We start from the raw sequence: 23,334 nt of genomic DNA, 5'->3' as shown, positions 1-23,334 counted from the left end.
TCTGCCGTCATTTACTATGTTACTATGGTTAGAAACTCGCTAGATCAAAACACTTTATGTTATGCCTATGTCACTACATGATACAATTACTGTAATATTATTTATGTTGGTATAACCAAATCCAACCTGATACACTTACAAACTATTCAGAACACTGCGGCCCGCATCATCTTTCGGGCATCTAGATACGATAGGGCCACCCCCTTTTTGGAACGCTTTAATTGAATTTCCATTGAATTTAGAATAAAATTTAAAATCCTTACACTAACCCATAAAGCACTTCAAACTGCCACCCCATCCTTTCTTGCAGACTTGACCATCCTTTACACACCTGCCTGTACTCTCTGTTCATTAACCAATAATAGACTGGTCTTGCCCCGCCTTCTAAGGCAAGATGGAAATCCACTCATTCATCAGCTTTCTATTTTTTATCCCTAGCGTTATGGATTTTTTTTGCCTAAGCCTATTAGACTGGAGGAATCATATTCTCATTTTTGGGTAGTGCTTAAAACCGACTACTACCAATCAATTTTCATCACTGACTTGAGTTTTTGACTGGCTGACTACACGTCTTTATTAGTTTTTAATTGTTGATGCCATTATTTGATGTGTATTTGTTGTTTAAGTTGATTGATTTAATCTTTTAGTGTGAAAGTTATTGTCTGTCTTCTATCCTATTTTAAATGGAGTTCTAAATGGTTTTGTGTATTTTATTGTATTAACATGTAAACTGTAAACCATTCTGATCTGCCAAGCAATAAGTGACGATATAGTAAAATAAGTAAATGACAATACTGTGCTGCCTTCTATTGACTGTTTTTTTTTTTTCTTTCTTCCTGCTGCCCAAATCATGCTCTTCTATCTTGCTTGGACTAGATTACTTCTCAGCTTGGAGAAGAGACGGCTGAGGGGAGATATGATAGAAGTGTATAAAATAATGAGTGGAATGGATCGGGTGGATGTGAAGCGACTGTTCACGCTATCCAAAAATACTAGGACTAGAGGGCATGAGTTGAAGCTACAGTGTGGTAAATTTAAAACGAATCGGAGAAAATTTTTCTTCACCCAACGTGTAATTAGACTCTGGAATTCATTGCCGGAGAACGTGGTACGGGCGGTTAGCTTGATGGAGTTTAAAAAGGGGTTAGATAGATTCCTAAAGGACAAGTCCATAGACCGCTATTAAATGGACTTGGAAAAATTCCGCATTTTTAGGTATAACTTGTCTGGAATGTTTTTACGTTTGGGGAGCGTGCCAGGTGCCCTTGACCTGGATTGGCCACTGTCGGTGACAGGATGCTGGGCTAGATGGACCTTTGGTCTTTCCCAGTATGGCACTACTTATGTACTTATGTACTATTTTTTTTTTTTTTTTGAAGGGCCAAAACGGTGCTCCAACAAAAAGGAGCAGGGCTGCACAGAAAAGACCTACCTCTGCAGGGAGACTGTGAAATACTGAAGAGGTCTGGGTTGCATGGCTCCTATAGAAACTCATTAGTAATTCTCAGTCTCCCTCTGCTGGTAGGAGTGCATATACCCAATCATGATGTGGAGTAGATGATTAGGAAAGTCTAAACTGAGGTTTCCTGTGACTACCAGCTCTGATTTATACATGAATGTTAAGATAAACTCTAGAACAGTTCCTTAACAGCTAGCCTATGAAAACTGCTAAACAAAAAGGGCGGGTTACCATATGGCTCCAGAAAAAGGAGGACGGATTGAGCCAGCCGGGTTTTACTTCCATTGCTTTCCATTGAAAGCAATGAAAGTAAAACCCGGCTGGCTCAATTACTTCCATTGAAAGCAATGGAAGTAAAACCCGGCTGGCTCAATCCGTCCTCCTGTAAGTAACTTATATTATTCATTTTGGTGTCTTTACTTTTTAACTTTAGGAGTGTGGTAGCCGTGTTAGTCCACTCTTAAGGTTATTAATAGAAATCAAACAAAATAAAACATGGAAAAGAAAATAAGATGATTTATTTCTGATCTGATGAAGAAGGGCAACCTTCGAAAGCTAATCAAGAAATGTATTAAGTTATGTCCAATAAAAAGGTATCATCTTATTTTCTTTTCCATGTTTTATTTTGTTTGATTTCTATTGATAACCTTTTTAACTTTGAAATCTATTTTTCCCTAAATTTGAAAGCAATTTCCCAGCATCTACCTTACTAGTAGGTACTGCCCTGCTCTGAAGGGCCTCCCAGGCCTAGGGTTACCATATGGCTCCAGAAAAAGGAGGATGGATTGAGCCAGCCGGGTTTTACTTCCATTGCTTTCAATGGAAAGCAACCCGGCTGACTCAATCCGTCCTCCTTTTTCTGGACCAGCACCTCTTCTGTTGAGGGATATCCCCGAGGAGGTCTTATTAAACCTCATTGGCTATCCCTCTGTTAAGCATGCTTGAGCTCAGATTCCGTTAAACTCAAATCTGGAATTTAAAAAAAAGGAGATTGTATACTTCTGTATTGCAAGTCTCAGTTTGATGTGTGTGCATTAACTAAAAGCCATTTATCTATTGGCCGTGACTAAATACTTCTTTAGCAGTAGCTATTATTTTTATTTTTTTGTGTCCTCTTTTTGTCTTTGCAAATATGCTAACCTTATCTTTATTTGTTTGTCTAGGAATAACCCCAGAGAGGCCATATGTGCTTTTCTCCTCCTCCCGAATTATCCTGGCCCTGGTTATAATGTTCGTACTTCGTAGGGACAAAACCGGAACTGGATGAGTGTTTTGTCAGGACTGGTCCTACTTCGCAAGCAGCTGCAGTGGAAAATGTATTTTAGTCAAAGCAACATTTTTCGTACATTTTTAAAGCTTATTTTTTTGTAATTGTACATAAGCGCGCTCTCCTTCTCAATAACCAGGTTGAAGCAACCTTAGACCGGCCACAAAAGGGGGGTGGTGGTGGGTGGAGTCGATGTGTGGGGCGTGGTTGGAGGGCGGAGCCAGCGTGACTTGTTGCTTCAGCACTGTTCCCTCTCAGCCGTAGAGCTGGAGGCGGGAGTGTTTCCCAAGAAGGTTAGATAAACCTCTTTGGTGTTTTCAATTTCAATCTAACCGCCTTGGTTTTCTCGGCACGAGAACATGGCTGTGGTGCGCGCAGCCGGTCGTGGTTGGTTGCACGGTGAGTGGCGCCGTGCGTTCGCAGTACTACTCTGTCTTCGGCTGAGTGCCTGTCGCCACCTTGTTGTCCGAGTCTGTCTCACCGGTTTCTTCGCTTCCGTCTTGAGAGTTTCTAGACAACGGAGCACAGTACAGCAAGCTCCATGTCATTCATGAAGGATAGCAGGGCAGTGTAGTGCTAAATACACAACTCATCGGTGTATAACGACAGAGCGGACGTGCGCGCACACAGCATTAGTAGATGAGGACGGCACCAGCAGACATCCAACCCTAACCAGTGTGCAACAATAATACATTACAAACCGACCTGCAGGCTTCAGCTCTGATAATACAGGCCCTCGGTTAGGCAACAGCAGCAACATGACACACAGCACAACACATACGTATGATATGAGAGCACGATCCAGGTGATACAAGCATTCCTCGAGCACAGTGCCCTGCTGCAGCTTTTGCACAGTGTGGGCCTACCTTGCAGAGGTGACCATGTCTGGTGAGACAGGCTGATTAGGTTTTGGCATGTGCCCCTTTCAGCCTAGGTATCTGTGGATCTGATGTAACACCAGAAGGATGGCATTAACACTTGCAATTTATATATAGACACAAGTTTGGTTGTTATGAGCAGAGATTCCAGTTTAACTTTGTTTTATGTATGTCTTTGAACATGTCTCCCAATATCATATTATGCATAGACTAATATGAGTGTGCCTCTTGTTTGAAAATACAAGGCAAATCGAGATGATTAGGAGACTACAGCACTTTAGACATAAAATATTATCTGTAGATGTTTACAGTAACATAATGATTACAGTATCCCAGTATTTAATTCATAGCATTTGATACAGTAGAGGAGGGGATAAGAGTGCCAGTTGAAACCCCTCTTGATACCAGACTGGATTTGCAGAACACACTACAAGAGGAGGCTGGTTATTACACATGATGTCAATCATTTGAGACAGTTTAAATGGGAACAGGGGCAGAATCTTTCATAGGGTTGGTCACACGTGTTGAAAAACTTTTTATTGTAATTAGAGTAAAAGCGGCATGTATCTATCTACTTTTTATTTCTCAGGACAGTCAGACTGGCCAAAACTTTGTTGTAGGACAGTGGTATATATGGAGTATGTTGTATTATCAGCAGTGTGTATTTTTTTCTCTTGGCTTTATTTGTAATTTTATGTTTATTTGTAGTTGGTATTTAATGTGTATCTTGTTTGTATTTTGTAAACTGCTTAGATTTAAGCAGTATAGAGGTTTGAAAATAAAAAATAAATACTGCACGCTACCGATTATGAGGACCACAAACTTGTCTCTTTTTAAAATTAAGTTTCTTTTACATTTTTGTGATAGCCTTGAAAAGATCCCCATTCAAATTTAGGGCCCTGTTTACTAAGCCGCATTATAGACGCGTTAGCGTCTTTAATGCGCATTAAACGTGTACACTTGTTAACCGTGTAGCCACCTACAATATCCCTATAGGCGCCTACATGGTTAACACATGCGCTAATTGTAGGCATGTTAAAAATGCTAATGCGCCTTAGTAAACGGGGCCCTTAAAGTGTTACCACATATGCAGTGTGTTCACTTCTACAACGTGTGATGATGTGAATGTCTACTTGGATGACTTTAAAGCCTCGCTGTGTTTTCCCTTCTTATAAATAGCATTGAGAATGGAGTAATAGGTACTGAAGTGGCAAGATTCACACAGGTCAGATCTTTTATCTGACAGAGCCAGCAGCAGTAGAGCTACCTTTTCAGCACAGGACAGCCAGGTTGATATTTTGCCACCCAGTGATGATTGTGGGGCACTTGTAGACATCCGCCTAGCATAACCCTTATTCTCTTGTTTTCCAAACCAGAGAATGCTAGATTTGAGCTGGTGCTTTTTCTAGGCAAAACCTATGGGACTGATACACCATCTCAGTGGAGACACCTGGGACTGACAAATCCAGATACAAAACGTATTTGCTTATTAATCTGTATGTTGAAGACAGTCTTCTTTCCCCCTCCCCATACAATGTGCAGGTTTTTAAAGCACGCATAGGGAGCAGTAATGCTCCTCTTCCATCTTGTTTACTGATCATATTTTGTTGGGATGTAAAATGGGAGCAAAAATTTAGTTTCCTGAAAATGATTTGATTTTTTTTAAATTTAAAAACTCTACCTCGTATATAAATTGGTCTGATTAATTTATTTTTTTTCATAAAAATTTCCAGAAAACATAAAGTGAGTGGGGAGTGCTAAACTGTACTGTTACCTATATGGTCCCCTTCTTAAGGTTAAAGAGACAGAAGGTTAGTTCAATGAGGTGATAAATAACAGGTTATTTTGGTACTTTCTTCAGGATGACTATGTTATATAACTTGTTTATCCATATTGTGTTATAGCTACTGTAAGTACAGGAGATTTCCTGCTCCCTTTGTTTCCCAGTGTTTAAAAACTTGGGAAAAAATCAGTTAAGAAAAAAAGGTACAGTTTATATCCTAGGAAAAAAATGAAAACAATAGGCTTTATTGCTGAAGCTGCCTATCCGGTTGCATTAGTTTGCTGCTGTACTCTAGTAAAAGGATACTTTGTATTGAAAGCTTATGCAAAATAAGATGTTTCATAATAGCTGGACAGGTTCTGACCCAAGCTCTCTCCCCCCCCCCCCCCCCCCCACTTACTTGCAAGCATTGCAACAATATCATTGTATTCTCAACATGGAGACTTTATTACTGATACAAGCTAAACTTACTTTGACATTGCTGATGTGTAACTAATGGTGCTAGTGTTTGATAGCTCACTGATAGTTTGGGTCTCACTTTTTTCTCAGTTATCAGAAGTAGCAGCTGTGGAGGAGGGTGGATTGACCTTCAGAGGAGGTGGCAGTCCTCTGTCCCTGCAGCACAGGCCAAGGACCTAAAACCTCAGATTCATCCTGCTCAGAGGTACATCTTATCTACTTGCACAGGAGCCTGTGTAGATTTTGCCCACTTAACAGCTTTCTGACACATTTTTGGAGGCCGCCTGGCTTCACGGTGTGAGCTAGTGGGGTTCTAGTCTTCCTCAAGTCCTGGAAAGTTTTGCTATAAATGTTTTTATTTCCTGGAAACACAACAGCGGGCAGATAGTTAAATGTAAGAATATTAGTCTCTAAAGTTTCTCACGTCTGCAGTCTTCATCACATAAGTGATGATATTTCACTTTGAGATGAGTGCCTTGCTCAAGATTAATAGGAACTGTCAGTTACTTTCTGGATTTCTTTAATTATTTGATATGCAGACACTCCTCAAATGCCTTGAAAAAGAGGAATTGTGTGTGTGTGTGGGGGGGGGGGGGGGGGGGGGGGGGGGGGGGGTTGATTTTTCCTGTTTATAGTAGGATTGAGCTGGGGAGAGCAGGGAAATTAGAAAAATGTTATTGTGGAGATGCAATTCTTCACCACTTCACCACCATACTTCTACCATCAATAACTTAATACTTATCAAATTTTCTTTTTCTTTCTCTTTGTGACCTCAGTTGTGCACACTGTCAAAAATCAATAATGACGATGGGACCTGCACATATTTCTTCACCGGTTCACATTTATCATACTTCATTTATAAATGTACTTCTTCATTTATTTATGTACTTTATATCTTATTTATATTCTCAAATACTCATCTAAGTGAGATAGTTCGGATCCAGGGGCTGGTGTTATCGCCCGACATGCACGTTTCGCCCTATCCTAGGGCTATTTCAAGGACTGGCCCCTACATAAAATGAGAAAATAAATTAAAACCACAACCTCCCTTCTACGGGAAGTTAGTAGAAATAAATGCTATTAAGCTATTCTACTTACCCTCCGTCTTACCTTTCGCCGTTTAAGCGCCAGCTCAACTTTAAATCATCGGGATCTTCCCCTACAAAGATGGCGTCATCGTCTCTTATTCCCACCTTTTAATGTTTTTGTAGATCTGACTTCACCCACCTACGTTTTGGCCCCCTATTGGACAGAACCCTAAACCAATTTACATAAGGGACGCCCACTCTAACTCGCCATTTAAACCAGAGGGCATAACTGATTGTAACATAAATATATACCGTTGTTCTTTAAAGTTAAGTAATTTATTTATTGAACCCCCCTCTGTCCCTACTGACAAATGCTCCAAAATCCTCCACCTAATATCCTCCACCCGATGTTCCTTCTGGATCCAGTGGTAACCAGCGGTGCTTGGGCAGATTTAGTGACAATATGGGATTTATGTTCAGTAAGTCTTATCTTAATAGGACGCGAACTTCTCCCTACATACACTAGTTTACAAGGGCATTCAATCATATAGATTACATTCTTTGTATCACAATCAGTGTCATCCCAAGCCTTGATCTTCATACCATTAGGGGCACACCACTCCGACTCCTTTATCGCCTAATTGCACCATTGGCACCTACCACATGTATTTTGTTGCCCTTCTCCATCCCTCTTTCTTACTTCGTGAAACTTATTAGGTGCTAACCACTCCCCTATCATTTTTCCCCTAGTGTAAGAAATCGGGGGGGGGGGGGGGGGATCTTGAAAACATGGATATAACTGGACAACATGCCAGTGTGTTCTTATCACCTGGGCCACCTTCTGAGCCACCTCAGTATAAGGAAGCACACATGTCAAGACATCTTGAGTCTCGGGAACTTTATCTTGAAGCAACAATGATCTCTGTGCAAACCTTGCCCTCAGGTATGCCTTTCTTATTGCCGACTTCGGGTATCCCCTTTCCAGGAACCTCCTCTCAAGATCTTTAGAATGTTCTTTAAAATCTTGCATGTTTGAACACAGACGGCGAGCCCGCAGAAACTGGCTTACCGGTAGACTGCACTTTAACTTGTACCGATGGTAGCTCCCAAATTGCAATAACGTATTCCGACTGATAGGTTTTCTATACAAAGTAGTCAATAGATTGCGTCCTTGTTTAAATACCCAAACATCCAGGAATTCCAAACTTGTTTTGCTAGCTGTTTTAGTAAAAGTTATATTTCCATCCAGGTTATTCAACCAGTCCACAAACTCTCTTAAAGACTCCTCTGACTCAGTCCACAAGAAAAATATGTCGTCCAAAAACCGTTTCCACAGGCGTACCACCTTAAACTTCTCCGATGGATATATGTATTGGCTTTCTAACTTGGCAATGTATAATGTGGCTGTTGGGGGTGCTGCTGTAGCCCCCATAGCCACTCCCTCTATGTCCCTGATGGCGAACCTGTGACACGCGTGTCAGCACTGACACGCGTAGCCATTTTGGATGACACGCAGGTTGAAAGCCGGCAACAAATAGAACCCAGCCTACCTGCTCTTACTGCCAGGGCCGGTCTTAGGCAGGGGCGATGGTGGACTTATCGCAGCTTCAGAACCCCCCTCCGAGTCGGAACCCCCCTGCTCTGCCCCACCTCGCAGCCTTGGTAACCAGCAGTCCTCTTCGTCAGAATCATCCAATTAGGAGTGCCCTTTTAGGCGCCAGACAGCTCCCTACAACCAATCACAGCTCACTGCAGTTGTAGCTCAGCCAGGTGAAAAAACTGCCTGAGGCTTGAGGCAATTGTGATTAAATGTCGAACCTGAGTGTTGAGTTGCGAGTAACCCAGGCAGCTGCTACTCTCTTCAGACAAATAGTGTCGGGTCAGCGGCTGCTTTCTTCCTCTCTGTGATCCTGTTGCAGCCTTAGCTCAGCTGTGCTTGGACACTGACTGCTGCTCTTGCTCCACACTTGTTTGGGAAGTTCCTAAAAATACCGGTCCAGCTAAGAAATCACTTTTCATTGCTTTTATAATGCTTCTTTCACTACTTGTTTGTAGCAATTCGTTATAAGAGAGGGAAAACAAAAAGGGAGAATAAATCATGGGTGCAGCCATTAGAAATAGTGGCAGGTAAGTTAAATAATTAGTTTTTGGTTTATTAAATACAGTTATATATTACAATTATACATTTTTGTTATTTAAACTATAAATATCGCAAAATTATGGTTTTTTTCTCGAAGTGACACACCACCTGAGTTATGCTCGGTTTTTTGGCGAATTTTGACACACCAAGCTCAAAAGGTTGCCCATCACTGCTCTATGTGTTGATAGTAATTATCATTATACCAAAAATAATTCTGGTAGAATTGAGTTGATGGGAGTGAATTGGAGTGGTATGAGAGCTTAATCCCACAACAGATCATTTATTATTTGCCAGTTTGAGAGGTATTTATTGTGGAGATGCAGACAGCTGTTTTTGGTCCATGTATATTGGAAGCCTGCACCGTTCCCACAGACACACACAGAAACATACAGATGTGCCTTAAACTCCTAACCTGTATTCCTGCGTTAATGGAGAATCTTAGCTCAGGCATTATGCTTGTCCAAACTACATGGCAGGACTACAAGGAACTAAACTGTAGTTATGACATAAGGTGAGAAGAGGGCATCAACTAGATTAGTTGTACTTGAAAACACATGCTTAAGAAATGCACTCCCATCTTTTCCTGTGTCTTTCCGGGTTCTTCCCATACAGTAACACCGTGCACTACTGTGTTGTTTTATGTATAGTGGGTTCCAATGGAGCAACAGGTTTGGAAACTTTTCAGCCTTTTAAAAGGTGACTGAAAGTTTCTCCAAGATGTGCTATTCTATTTCTATGGTATTGCCTGCACATGAAAAACCTCCTCATTCCTCTTTTTAGTCCTATCACTAATAGTGACAAACCCCATCCCATGGTAAATATATGGGTGCTTTATGGATTTCCTTTTTAATCTCCACTGTAGAGATCATGGATTTTCAGCTGTCAGAAGCACAAGCTTGAATCTGCTGGCTTCTGGTCAGTAGCAGCATTCTCTCTAAGCAGTTTTAGCTGCACAGGATTCCTCTGCTAGTGAGGAGGGGTAGGCTGGTATCTGGCTTTTAATCACAGGGACAGGTAGATCACAATAGATCCGACTGTCCCTCATAACTGAATGTGCTATGTCATTATATCTCTCCCCACCGGCAGGAATAACGTTAGAGGATTTCTGTGCAGTTAAAGCTGCTTAGAGAGAACACTGGTTGCCTGATCTCCTTCATCCTGGGGTCCACTTGCATTTCTTCTTGGCTCTTGTTTGGGAGGTGGGGGAATCACTTTCCATAGTTTGAGAACTTATGCTGTTGTCCATAATTGCAATTTGGTTTTTAAATGTCCAAGGGGCTCTTTTACCAAACTGCTGTAAAAAGGGTCCTGAGGCAGCGGCCGTTGCTGCGGCCCTTTTTACTCCAGCGGGTAAAAAGGCTGCAAAACAAAAAAAACATGGCCGTGTGCTTAAGATTGCTCTTATCGCATGGCCATGTGGGGGGGGGGGGGGCACTTATTGCCACCCATTGCGGTGGCACTAAGGGCTCCCACACTAACCCGGCGGTAAATGGGCAGCTCGTGGCACTGCCCAATTACTATCGGTTAACCCCCGCACTAGAAAATCGGGTCTGATTTTCTGTTTCAAGGGATATGGCGTGCGCTGGGGCTGGAACTACCAACGGTGCCCGCTCCAGATTAACGTGCTGTAAACCTGCTTTGGGGGCCCTTTTACAAAGCGGCGTTAAGCTCAAGTGAGGAGTTTGGGGATCTTGCTACTGTAAGAGCAAGATGCATTTGGAAGCAGATACTTAACAGTGATACCATTGGTTGTACAGGAAACCTAAAACTGGCATTCTGATGCTGAACATGGGAGGCCCAGAGACCCTGGATGATGTCCACGATTTCCTTCTCAGGCTTTTTTTGGACAGAGACCTGATGACGCTTCCCGTGCAAAGGTATGCAACAATGGGCCGTAAAGGATCAGTTTTAAGAACTATCCAGAAAGGTCTTTTGCGTTTGCAGATGTTTCTCCTTTAGATGTAATCTTAATATGTGATTTCAGAAGTTTGCCTGTGGCATCTTCTGTGGATAATTGTTGTTTCGTGACTAACTTGTATGTACAATATAAAATGTTCACAAAACAACAATTAGCCACAGAAGATGCCACAGGCAAACTTCTGAAATCACATTCTAGAGATCCAATTCTAAGTGGTTAACATCTATATATATAAAACTCACCCTCAACGTTCTATTGTCTGATGACGTCACTGAAGCCAAGGTTCGTAAGTTCGAAGCTCTGAAGCCAAGAAAATCACAGCCTCGGGGCCCCGCCCTCGCGTCAAACGTTATGACGTTGAGGGCGGAGGCGGAGCAATTCACTCACATCGACGACAGCCAGGGCGCCGCAATGGGCCACCCACTGACGATGAAGGTGCGTTGGATGGGAGGGCCACAGTCACACATCGACGGTGGCCACGGCGGCGCAATGCCCTCACTAACAACCAAGGTGCGTTCGGTGGGGGGGCCACAGGAAAGCCTTGCTAGCGCTCGTTTCATTGGCTCCAGAAACGGGCCTCTTTTTACTAGTGTACAATATTAACCGCTTAGAATTGTAGATTAAGGGGTCTAAAAATTTTTATAAATACTTAATGTTGGGTCAAGGCCAGGTATCACAAACTGCAAAGAATTCATTTTTCTGTGGACTTATGTTCCTGTGACATAGGTACGCTTTGATTGTAGTTGCTATCCTTCTGCTTTACACACCTGTTTTGCGTGACTTTGTACTACAGTGTATCAAAGAAAATATTTGTGGTGAGTTTGTGAATCATAGCTAAATAAAGCCCCAATGTTGGTATATTGGTATTTCAGTTCAAGACTTCCTTTTGATCAGGAAATAATTGGGATACAGATCAAAACAAAACAATAGCTAATAAGGAAATGAATAAAAAAGTGGGCAAATCTTAACCATACCCCATCAATAGCTCACAAGGCATAGGGGGAACCAGCACTAGAAATGGAGCACTAACCAAAGAGTTAACATTATCAAAAATGTCTGAATGGTGTGAAATGACTGTAAGCAAGATAAATTCACAACCTGAACTAATTTTTGACTGTGTACTAATATTGACTCTCTCTTTGTAAAAAAAATAATAGGTTTAATAATTTTGAAAGTGTGACCCTTTGTAATTAAACATGCTTGGGGTGCGTGTCTGGCTTCTTTTTATTTTTTGAGAAATCTAATTTTATTTTCAGCAAGCTTGCACCGTTCATTGCAAAAAGACGTACACCAAAAATTCAGCACCAGTACCTCAAGATAGGTGGAGGGTCGCCGATCAAAATGTGGACTGTGAAGCAGGGAGAAGGCATGGTGAAACTGCTGGATGAGCTATCTCCTCGCACAGGTAAAGTTTCTTTGGGGTGTGCCTGACTTAGGATAGTAACCATACCATTCCATATGCATGCAGGCTTCTTTATACAGTTGATGTAAAACAGCTGCAGCAAAGTCACTTAACCGTACATCGAATGTAGCAGTGTTCTTGACATAATACATTTCACCTCTATCAGTAGGTGTGGAGAACGTAACCGTGGAACTTGAATCTTTCTAACTGACCTTCAGCTAGTAAGGTGGCTACACAGCAGTATCCCCTTCCATAAATGCTACCACAAAGAGCATACAACAATGGCTGCTTTGTGCGGTATACTTTTGGCTTGGTTTTATGTGGCCTTTCCCAGACCACACCTATCAAGGTCCGAGTAAACTTTAATTACATTGTTACCATCTGCATAGGCTCCGACTTCTTTTTTTCAGACCACAATAGGGGTGGTCTGGGAAAAGTGACACCTAAGCACACCTGTTCTCCTGCACTTGCTCCTTTTGGCTCCTTGAGTTATCAGTTATGCACCTAAAAGTTTTGCAATGGCTATTTGAATCAAAAAGAGAAAAAATGTCAAACCTTGCCTCTGACAGGTAAACTTCATGTGCCCTATAAAAACTCAGGCAGTCGGTGTTTATATCATCCAGGCTTGAAGACTGAACCTCTGTGTCCCCAGAAATGCCACCCCCCCTTTCGTTAATTAATTTATTCCTACTTCTGTCAATTATTTTGATTGAAATGCAACATTTTAGAACAAAATCTTTTCATATTCCCCTGCTCCTCTGGAAAGGTGGGGAACATAACCAGTGCATCTTGAATCTCTCTAATCCTGAACTAGTCGGGCAGTAGCGAGCGCCCTGCTGTTTAGATTCTTCCACAAAAGGTATGTAGCAACAGTTGGTTCATGCTTTGTCTCCACCTCATTTTTTGTGTAGCCTTCTAACCTGTATTAGGCTCCCCCCTAGTACTGGCGGTGCCTGGGTCATCAAATGCCTAGTTGTCCCCCCCCCACCCTATTCAGCAGTTTTTAAACAAACCTGTTCTTTATCCTTTCTTGTGTTGGCGAGGTTTCTTAGTGTTTCTCCATACCAGTCTTGTAATTATGTAGGACTGGATTGTAATCATGCTACGCTGGACTGAGAAAAGCTAGGTCTATCATTATCTTTCTGAGTGTCATTGCTGCCAAACTATATGAGCAGTCCAGCTAGACTAGATTGCTATCTGGCCTGCTGTCGCAGTGTGTGTATCCCCTATACCAAATTCTAAATTAATGCATTTCTATTAGCCTTAGGGCAGTGATTTGCAAACCTGAATATGCATGAGATCAATTTGCATATACTGCCCCCTTGGTATGCAAATTTATCTCATGCATATTCATTGCGGATATCCTGAAAATCAGGCTGGCTAGCGTTCCCCCAGGACAGGTATGGGAATCACTGCCTTAGGCATTCACCTTGTTTCTTGGATTTTGATTTTACATGCCCAAGGATGTCTTGCAACCCTCGCATGTTTTTGGCCTGTTGGTAGAACAAAAAACATGAAAGTCAAGTTGGTGGCAATGAGTGTTCTGGCTTTAAGATTTGGATGTACCAGATTTCCACCTTCCTGCCTCTTACCCTTCATAATTGATCCTGTATGCTCTGATTATTGCCAGCAGCCAGGCTGGAATCTGCCTTTTGCCCCATGGTATCACTTGAAGTTCAGGTAATAAAGCCGTCCACTTTGCTCTCAGTCATAGGGTGTTCCCTGTTTATGCTGGACCTTCCATATTTCCTTAATCAGCAGGAATCTTATAGCATTCATTGTCCCACAGCTTAGTGAAAATGTTAAATAATTTCTGCCCACCTATATACTAGAAATTCCCTTCTAATTTACAAAAGAGTATATTTTGATCCCTCTGCTCTGTTAAAGGCTGCCATGGTATTCTACTAGATGCCCAACAGCATCCTTGGTGTTTTTTCCAACCATGTGTTGTCAGCCAACGATGTTCTCAGCAGGGATATGTATCACTCCTGGATCCCCATGCCAATATAGGATCCTCTTTATTCCGCCTCCAGTACCAGGAATCTGAAACAAGACCACCGAAAATGCAGTGTCACATCTTTGGTGTTCTTGTGTCCTTGCCTGCACTTCACGTTTCATACTGTACCACTGAGATGACCAGCTGGCATGGACTGTAGGGGGGTTTATGGTGTGTACCCCCCACTAAATGGCTATCTGAGGCTATCCGTAATCTCTGTTGTTGGCTGCATCAGCGAAAAGCTGCAGTTCAGCACTGTCCTTTTATTTTCCCAAACCCAGCCCCTTTTGTGTGTGTTATTTTTTTTTACATTTGTTATGGGTGTGGTGATTTATTATTGATCTATTTTATTTTAAATCGCCTTGCTTTGTTACAATTATTGTCTAAATACCGCTTACTCATATATAAAGAATGTCGTTCGGTACTGTCTAGTTACAAATAGAACATGATCCAGATAGGGTCTGTTACGTCAAAAAACACTGTTAGAAGGCATTTTTCCCCATAGACACAAAGGCATTTAGGCACCTAAGTCATTATGGAATACTACCACAAACCTATTTTGGCACACCAAAGGTTAGGCACGATCATGTCCACCGGGACAGTGACTGGTGTAAGTGGGCATGCCTAGATGCACCAATCAACTTGCATAGCTGATAGTGTTCTGTAAGTTGTGCACCTTGTTTGACATGCTGATGCTCCGCATATGTGTACACCCCCCCCCCCTTGCAGTTACATGCTGTAGCATTTAGGTGCTACCTGATAGAATAGCGCCTAGTGTATATACGCGCCTCACTGCTGATTATTGGTGCTAATGACATGAGCAAATGGCGTGTACTTCTAGGCACCCGTTTCTAGAATTGTCCCCAAAATGACAAAGCCCTTTAATACACAGCAGAATTGGGACACAAAGTGGCATATTTTCAAAGCACTTAGCCTTCCAAAGTTCCATAGGTTTGAAAATATGCCTCTAGCTGTCATGTTTTGTTTCTTCTCTTTTTAAGAACATAAGAATAACCATACTGGGTCAGACAAATGGTCCATCTAGCCTAGTATCTTGCTTCCAACAGTGGGCAATCCAGGTCACAGTACCTGGCAGAAACCCAATTTGAACCAACATTCCATGCTACATATCCTGGGGCAAGCAGTGACTCCCCCCCTCCCCCCCCCCCCCGTGTCCATACCCTGTTCCAAATTGCCATCCAGCAATACTTTCTCACAGAAACTTGAGTAAAGTGGTATAGTAGCTGTGTTAGTCCACTTTTAAAGGTAATACATAGAAATAAGTTTGCTTATTTCCAATCTGAAGAAGGGTTATCTTTGAAAGCTAATCAAAAATGTATTTAGTCCAATAAAAAAAGTATCATCTTATTTTTTTTCTATGTTTTGATGTATTTCTGTTATCTCACAGAAACTTAATAGTCTGCAGAACAGCAAATGTTTCCTTTATATTAGGCTCTTAAAGATTACCTGGCTCTGCACCATGTCTTTTTTCCTAAATGGGTAGACTAGTTTTGCTATTGTACATCAGAGGCATATAATACATCCTGATTAACTGTTGGGATCCCTTGACTGCCTCCAAAATGTGAGTTTCCTGCAGCACATATATCTGAGAATAGCTTAATTTCAGCCTTTTCTTCCTTCTTGTTCTGATTCCCTGCTTGTTACCAGTCCATTATTACTGAAGCAATGCCTCTTACTAACCCTATAAGTGCAAATGTTTCCTTTTGCACGAATCAATTCTCCAGTTGTTTCTTAGGAGGTAGTGTCTTAGCCTATCAGATTGCAAAAATTCTCTTACATTTAACTGTAAATCAGACCACAACATCAAAATATGACTTTTCAGCAAGTGTAGCAAACAGTTAATTGACGTATTCTTTGCCCTGTAGTGTCTGGTTCTGACACTGAAATAGTAAATACACCAAAGGTTAAAATATACTATGCAGAACCAATGTCTAGTCATGCTCAAAATTAGGTAGTTCGATATATACTTAGCAATATATACCAACAGCTTTCACACGCCCTCTCCCACCTAAATCCCAGCCTACAAGTGCTTGCTGGTAAATTGTGACTAGTCATGATTCTTGTTAGTATGTGATGCAATGTTTTATTCCTGGAGAGCAGATCTTTTAAAATGCTCTATTAGTACCAGCGATCTCTCTGCTTCATCATGTGCTAGGCTAGGGAAACGTCTTGCCAGACTGAGAAATCTATACTTCATAGGACAGCAAATTATATCTGGCATTAGGCTGCAAAAGATTACCAGCCACTGCAGCTCACTCAGCCCCTTCCTAACTGGATAGACTGGTTATGCTTGTTTTGTCACACATTAAGGAAACCAATCTAATGGGTTTAGCTCCTAGGGCACCCCCACTCCATTTGTTAACCATGAGATTGCCAGCAAATATGTGAGCCTTCGAATCTGATTCCAACCCCTGCTCCCTTTCATCATTCCCATATCACATTGTTTAATTTTTACTCTGTTTCCCCCCAGTCCTGCCTCCCTGCTTGTTGTAGTAAATGACCCTTTAACTAAATAACTGATGGACTATTGCTATTATAAAATGAATCAATTTTTCTGATAAGATAGAATTCCCAATATTTATAATCATCTTTAAAACAAAGTATGCCTTGCAAACAAGTTTACCAAACAATTAACTGACGTATCCTTCATGTTGTGGTGTATAGTCTAGCTATTAAAGTTGTTAACATACTGAAGAATAAAATGTGTAGGCCAGCTTAACAAAGAGTTAATTGAAATGTATCTTCTTCTGTTGTTATATAAAGTTTGTATGCAGAACCAACATAAGAGTTTCCCTACTAGGTTAGACCAAAGACCCATCTAGCCCAGTATGCTTCTAACAGTGGCCAATCCAGGTCACAAGTACCTGGCAGAATCCCAAGAACTAGTAAGAGTCCATTCTACTGACCACAGGAACAAGCTGTCACTTTCTCTAGGTCTACCTTCAGTGGCGTAGGAAGGGGGGGGTGGTGGGGGGGGGGCGGTCCGCCCGCCCCGGGTGCACGCCGCTGGGGGGTGTCAGCTCCGCGCTGGTGCCCTGCCCTCTCTGAACCAGCGCGGAGCCGACACACCCCAGCAACGTGCAGTCAGGGCGGATCGGCCCTTCCGCCCATCCCTCGCCGCAGGTATGCGCTCCGGGGGGGGGTGCGCTCCAGCGGGAGGAGGGTGCGCTGTGCTGCACCGGGGGGGGGGGGGGGGAGTGGGGGGCACAGCAGTGACCCGCCCCGGGTGTCAGCTCCCCTCGCTACGGCTCTGTCTACCTTAATGGTTTATGGACTTGACCTCAAGGAATTTGTCCAAACCTTTTTTTAAACACAGTTTCATGAGCTGCTTTTACCACATCCTCTGGTTTAGGTTTGTTTATCTGACGGGTTGTGTTCTCTAAATAAAAGTTTTTTTCTAAATAAAGAATTGAAAAAAAAATACACTGAGTGAAAAACTGTTTACTCCTATTTGTTTTATGTTTTTAATATCATTATTGGATATAACAAAAGAGAGGGAACGAAGTATAAACTAAAGTCCAAACAAAAAAACAGCGCCATGGGCCTTTAAAAATGGAACACAGTTCTTTAATGAATGAGCCTTGACAAAAAGACCCGACCCGTTTGGATACAGAAAGTGAAAGTTTCTTGTTGCTTTGTAGCTTTTACTATATGAGACGTGGGGTAAGGAATAATATATTGTAGAGGAATATATTCGAGTTATTCCCCAAGTTTTCCACGTCATCACTGTGACCCCTGACGCAGGTGCTAGTCATCGAAACACGGCCCGTGTCGGGTCTTTTTGTCAAGGCTCATTCATTAAAGAACTGTGTTCCATTTTTAAAGGCCCGTGGTGCGTTAATATCATTATTGTCATTGCAAATAAACATTGCCAACAGCTTCAAAATAATTCACTGGAAGAAATATATGCAATCATACCAAGAAATAATGACCTGATTTTTTCCCCTCCCCCTCCTCTTCTATTATTGCTCACCCCCTCCCCCAGTCCAACGTTAAAATCTGCCCTACCCCCAAACTGCCCATCCTCGATAAAGAATTAACTAATCCACCTGTCACACAACTGGATAGAGTACTCTGTCCTAGACGTTAAGAAAAACTAAATCCTAGTACTTAACGTATTTAAATAAGGAGTCCATATAAAAAAAACCCTGTTTCTTTGCCGTATGACCTCTGTCCTCCATGGAAAGGTGCTCCGTCCTTAATAACCCATGCATCTGACTGCACCATTGGAGCAATGAGGGTGATGATGAATGTATCTATTGGAGGAAAAGACATCTATTGGTTATCGAGCAGGGGTTTCTCAAAAAGAGGGCAGATATCAAAGTCCCTTCCTTAATGCCATCCATAATATCCAACAAACAGCAATGTGGCGTGGCTTGCCAAGTATGAGAATATAATCCAGTTTAAATGTGACCATAATGGTTGTCAAAATTCTCCTATTTGTTTTAAAAGATTACTGTGTAACGTAACAGCATATTCCCTACTTTTTATACTTTTTGAAAGAGTAAATCATTGATTCACATTTATCCATTCCATTCCACTCAGTATTTTGTAGACCTCTATCATATCTTCCCTCAGCCATCTCTTCTCCATGCTGAAGAATCCTAATCTCTTTCGGTTTCCTCACATGAGTCGTTCGCATCTTTTGAGATGTAGGGACCAGAATTTAACACAGCACTTAAGGTGCAGCGATACAGAGGCATTAAGATTATATTCTTTGTTTTATTCTCTGTCCCTTTCCTAATAATTCCTAACATTCTGCTTTTTTGGTCACTTCCACACACACAGCTGCAGATTTTGATATCTTGTCCTTTACAGTGACTCCTAATGCAGAACCTAATATTGTGTGCAGCTGTAATTTGGGTTCTTCCCAACGTGCATTACTTTGCACTAGTCCACAATAAATTTCATTTGCTATTTGGATGCCTAGTTACACGAGGTCTTCTGCAATTTTTCATAGTTGTATGTGATTTAACAACTTAGAATAATTTTGATCACTCAGTTGTTCCCATTTCCAGATAATTTATAAATGTTAAAAAGCAGCGTTCTTAGTACAGATCCCCGTGGTGTTCCATTATTCACCTTACTCCATCAACTGAATTGTTCATTTCCCTAATCTGTGTTTTCTACTGATCAGTTCCCAGTCCACAGCAGAACATTGCATCCTATCCCATGGCTTTTTAATTTCCTCAGGCGTCTCTCATGAGGGTTGTTGTCAAAAGCTTTCTGAAACTAGATACACTATGAGGGGCATTTTTGATATGATGTCTAAATCTGACTTTGGACGTTTTGAGGAAAATGTCCAAAAATCCAGTAGCAAACATGGCCATTTTCAAAACAGAAAAATGTTTTATCTTTTTGTTTCAAAAATAGCCATTTGCTATACATTGTTTTGCTCAGTGCATCTATCTTTTTGGACCATTAAAAAAAAAAAAAAAAGAGTTCAAGTGAAAAACACACAAAATCGAGCCAGCATTCTTAGTAGACTGTCCATACTGTCATCCCAGCAAAGCAGTGTGGGGGCACCCTAGGGGGTGCTGTAGTAGACTTCACATAAAAAGTCCCAGGCACACATCTCACTATTACACCCTTATATTGTATGGTAAGCCCTCCAAAACCCACCAGACACCTACTGTACCCAACTGTACACCACTACAATAGCCCTTATAGCTGCAGGTGTTATCCATATGTTAGTTAGTACAGTAGGTTTTTGGTGGGTTCTGGAGGGCCCAAACATTCCACCACAAGTGTAACAGAGTGGGATATGGGCCTGGGTCCTCTTCTCTACAGTGCACTGCACTGACCACTGGGCTTCTCCAGGGACCTGCTTGCTGTAAGTTCTTTGGAGCTTGTACTTGAAAAAGGTTGTAAACTGTTTTGGGCTAATATTTGAAAGATCTAAATAAAATGCAGACAAACAAATGATCAAGAAATACAAAATTATTATTAATTGCTCTAACCACTAAGCCAGTCCTTTACTGAGTCTTTGATAATTTAGGGGGTGACAGTGGCTGACTTTTCAAATTCAAAGTGAACCACTGTCTTTTTGTAAAATGTATTTAAATACTTTTCTCAGACTGCTTTGTTGGCAAAATGAGTGAAAGCTGCCCTTCAGCTCTGTAGATTGCAGAGTAATTGCACAGGGAGCTTGGAGGACTCCACCCTTACAGCAGGAGCCCGAGATAAGGCAGATGGCCAATATTCTGCCTTACTTGCTTGTTTCTGGAGCCTGACCACAAGGCAAAATATATCAAGAGTACCTGAGGGTTAGTCAGGGCTACCCCCTTTTGTACCCACCACATAATTTTCTGTCATGCTGCAACAGCTATTGCAGAATTTACTTGCCTCATTTTCTAAAATGTATCTTTTTCAAACTTGTTCTGTACAGCATAACAAGCTTACAGTACAGTCAGTATGAGATAATTGATATTTTGGTGCACTATACAGAAAAAAAACTTAATTCCTCATCATCCAGACCAGTCCAGTCCAGAACAAATGAGTGCTGTGTCCGTCGGCCACAGTTGGAAACAGAGAAAAAGTAGTTACTCCTAATTATTTCTATAGTGCTACTAGGCGTACGCAGCACTGTACACATTATAAGCAGATACTTTCTCTGACCCTAGAGCGCTCACAATCTTAAGGTTTTGTACCTGGGGCAAAGGCGGGTTTAGTGACTTGCCCAAGGTCACAAGGAGCTGCAGTGGTAATCAAACCCAGGTTGCCAGGATCAAAACCTGCTGCACTAACCATTAGGCCACTCCTCCAAGTAATTTGTCCTGTAAGGGTGTCAAGCAGCTTGGAATGTTCAATATCTTCTCCATCTCCAAGCGGATAGTGGACTGACTGTGCAGCTCCACCTTGGTGCTTCTCAGCCAGCTCCTGACCTAGTGGTGACTATGTTCAGTAGAGCAGGGGGTTTATTCTGTTTGGATGCTCGATGGTGCCGTGTCCCTTCCTCCCCCTATCAACCCCTTGAATTCTGCAAAGATATCTGAAGTTTGTAGAGGATAAATACTTGTTCACTACATTTTTATGTGAGCCAGACTATTTACTTTGCTATTCCTTAATGGTTTTTCGCTAAGGTAAGTGCTCAAACTTTACCGATGGTTTATTTTTCTGTTCTTTTTTCCATTGGTTGCCTATTGGTGGGAAACTGCGCTCTGTCCTTTCTGCCCTGTTCTTCTGTGCTTATTCCTGCCAGTCTCCACTCTGGTTTTCAAGTGAAGTTTCTATTCTTAATAACATGGCAGAATTTTCTGGCAGCTGGGTGTTGAACTTGTCTTTCAGTGTTTCCCAGTCGGGAAGTATTTCGGTGTCCTCCAATTCCTTCTTGGTTGTAAGCGGCCTAGTACTGCTCATTTGGTGGAAAGCCAAGGCAGGCTGTCACAGATGTTGGGTGCCCTGTTGAGGTTCATCTTTAAAAAGCTATTTTCTAATGATCTCTTATGGATTGCTTCTAGCTAAGTGTCTGAGTTTTTCTGGGCTGCTCTCTTCAGAAAGTCGGTCTATTGCTTCCCTGCAACTTGGAAGTATTCCAAGAAGTATTCTCTTAGGCGTAGTGTGGAAAGTTCCTTGGGGCCCGATATTCAGCCGGTGGTGATCAGCATTTTGTTGACCACTGCCAGTGTTAGACCTGGAAATTCAGTGCAGGGCACATCTGGGCACTGGCATTGAATTTCTGCTTTCCTGGAGCCAGCTAACACATAGCAAGTTAAGTGCAATATTCATCACTTAATTGGCTACGGGTTACTGCATAAAAATAGGAATGACTTATATGTGGTACTGTTTATGTGGTTAACCAGCCAAGTGCCATCTCTGCCCACAAAATAGCCAGTTTTCAGTTCAGTTAAGTGCCGCTGAAAATTACTAGTTAGCCCGAATAGGCAATTTAATCGACCAGGAGCCGTTTCTAGCCAGTTAAATCGCATTGAATATCAGCCCTTCGTATTCAGTAGATAGCCATTCTAAACTTTAATTTGGGAAGGAAATTTTAGCTGGGCTCACGTTTGGCTGACTACGCAATGTTAAATTCTTGGTTCAGCTTCTCCACTTGCACTTAGTCTGCAGTAATGACAGTAACCTTTTCCATTGTTCATCTACAGTGCATTCCAGTATAACACGGAGCCTACGTTTAGCTTTCCAGTTGATATGCTCTCCTCTTTTATCTTTTATTGCACACTCATATATGCTTCAAACATTTATATCAGCTGTACTGCATCAGCTGCTTGTACACCTCTGAGGCACCTGGGCTTTTTCTATTGTGCTTGCAGCCCTTCTGGTGAATTCCGTGGTATCTGCAGTGTTCAGATTTGTCTGCAACAGTGATCACAGCAGCCTCAACAACCTTCAGACCTTAGCTGGAGCAGCAGCTTCCGGGTCTCGGCTGTAGCAGCTTCCATGTCTAACCTGGTGTTCTAGTGACACAGTTCAACTGCTGCAGCTGCTGATGTATTACAGTTGCACTTGTGGCTACATCTGTAGCCTATGGATCTTATGATACAACTAGTAAAAGAAGCCCGTTTCAGAGCAAATGAAACGGGCCCTAGCAAGGTTTTCGTCGCCAACACCCCCCTCCCTGGCCAACCCCTTCGTTGTTCTGGCATTGCTCCGCCCCCAACGTCATGAAGTTTGACGCGAGGGCGGGGCCCAGAGCGATTTCCCACCCCTTCCCCCGCCTCCCTGCTTCCCTCCCTGCCAACCCCTTCGTTGTTCTGCCATTGCTCCGCCCTCGAGGGCGGGGCCCGGAGCGATTTCCCACCCCCCGCCTCCCTGCCAACCCCTTCGTTGTTCTGCCATTGCTCCACACTCGAGGGCGGGGCCTGGAGTGATTTTGGTGGCTTCACTACCACGAACCTTCGAACCTTTCTGAAGGAAGTCAGAGCTTGGCTTCACTGACGTCAGTGTCAGAACGTTGAGGGTGAGTTTTATTATAGTAGATGACATCCTACATTGATACCTCATTTGCAACAAGAGCCACTACTTT

The 23,334-nt window shown here is 42.2% G+C and overlaps 1 protein-coding gene across 4 annotated transcripts in view; it reads left to right on the top strand.

Annotated features, from left to right (window-relative positions):
* Nucleotides 1–2,965: 2,965 nt before the first annotated feature.
* FECH (ferrochelatase) overlaps nucleotides 2,966–23,334 on the top strand; it is a 61,424-nt gene continuing 41,055 nt past the window's right edge. The window contains exons 1-4 of one of the 4 annotated variants that reach the window (XM_030192981.1): nucleotides 2,966–3,019; nucleotides 5,937–6,051; nucleotides 10,772–10,891; nucleotides 12,189–12,337. In XM_030192981.1, coding sequence (XP_030048841.1) covers nucleotides 10,794–10,891; nucleotides 12,189–12,337 — 247 coding nt within the window. In that variant the 5' untranslated portion in view covers nucleotides 2,966–3,019; nucleotides 5,937–6,051; nucleotides 10,772–10,793. The other 3 variants (XM_030192978.1, XM_030192980.1, XM_030192979.1) reach the window with 3 other exon arrangements.

Source organism: Microcaecilia unicolor, chromosome 2 (assembly GCF_901765095.1).
Source record: "Microcaecilia unicolor chromosome 2, aMicUni1.1, whole genome shotgun sequence".
NCBI lineage: Eukaryota > Metazoa > Chordata > Amphibia > Gymnophiona > Siphonopidae > Microcaecilia > Microcaecilia unicolor.
Note: the sequence above shows the minus strand (reverse complement) of the source record. Positions and strands in the feature narration are given on the sequence as shown.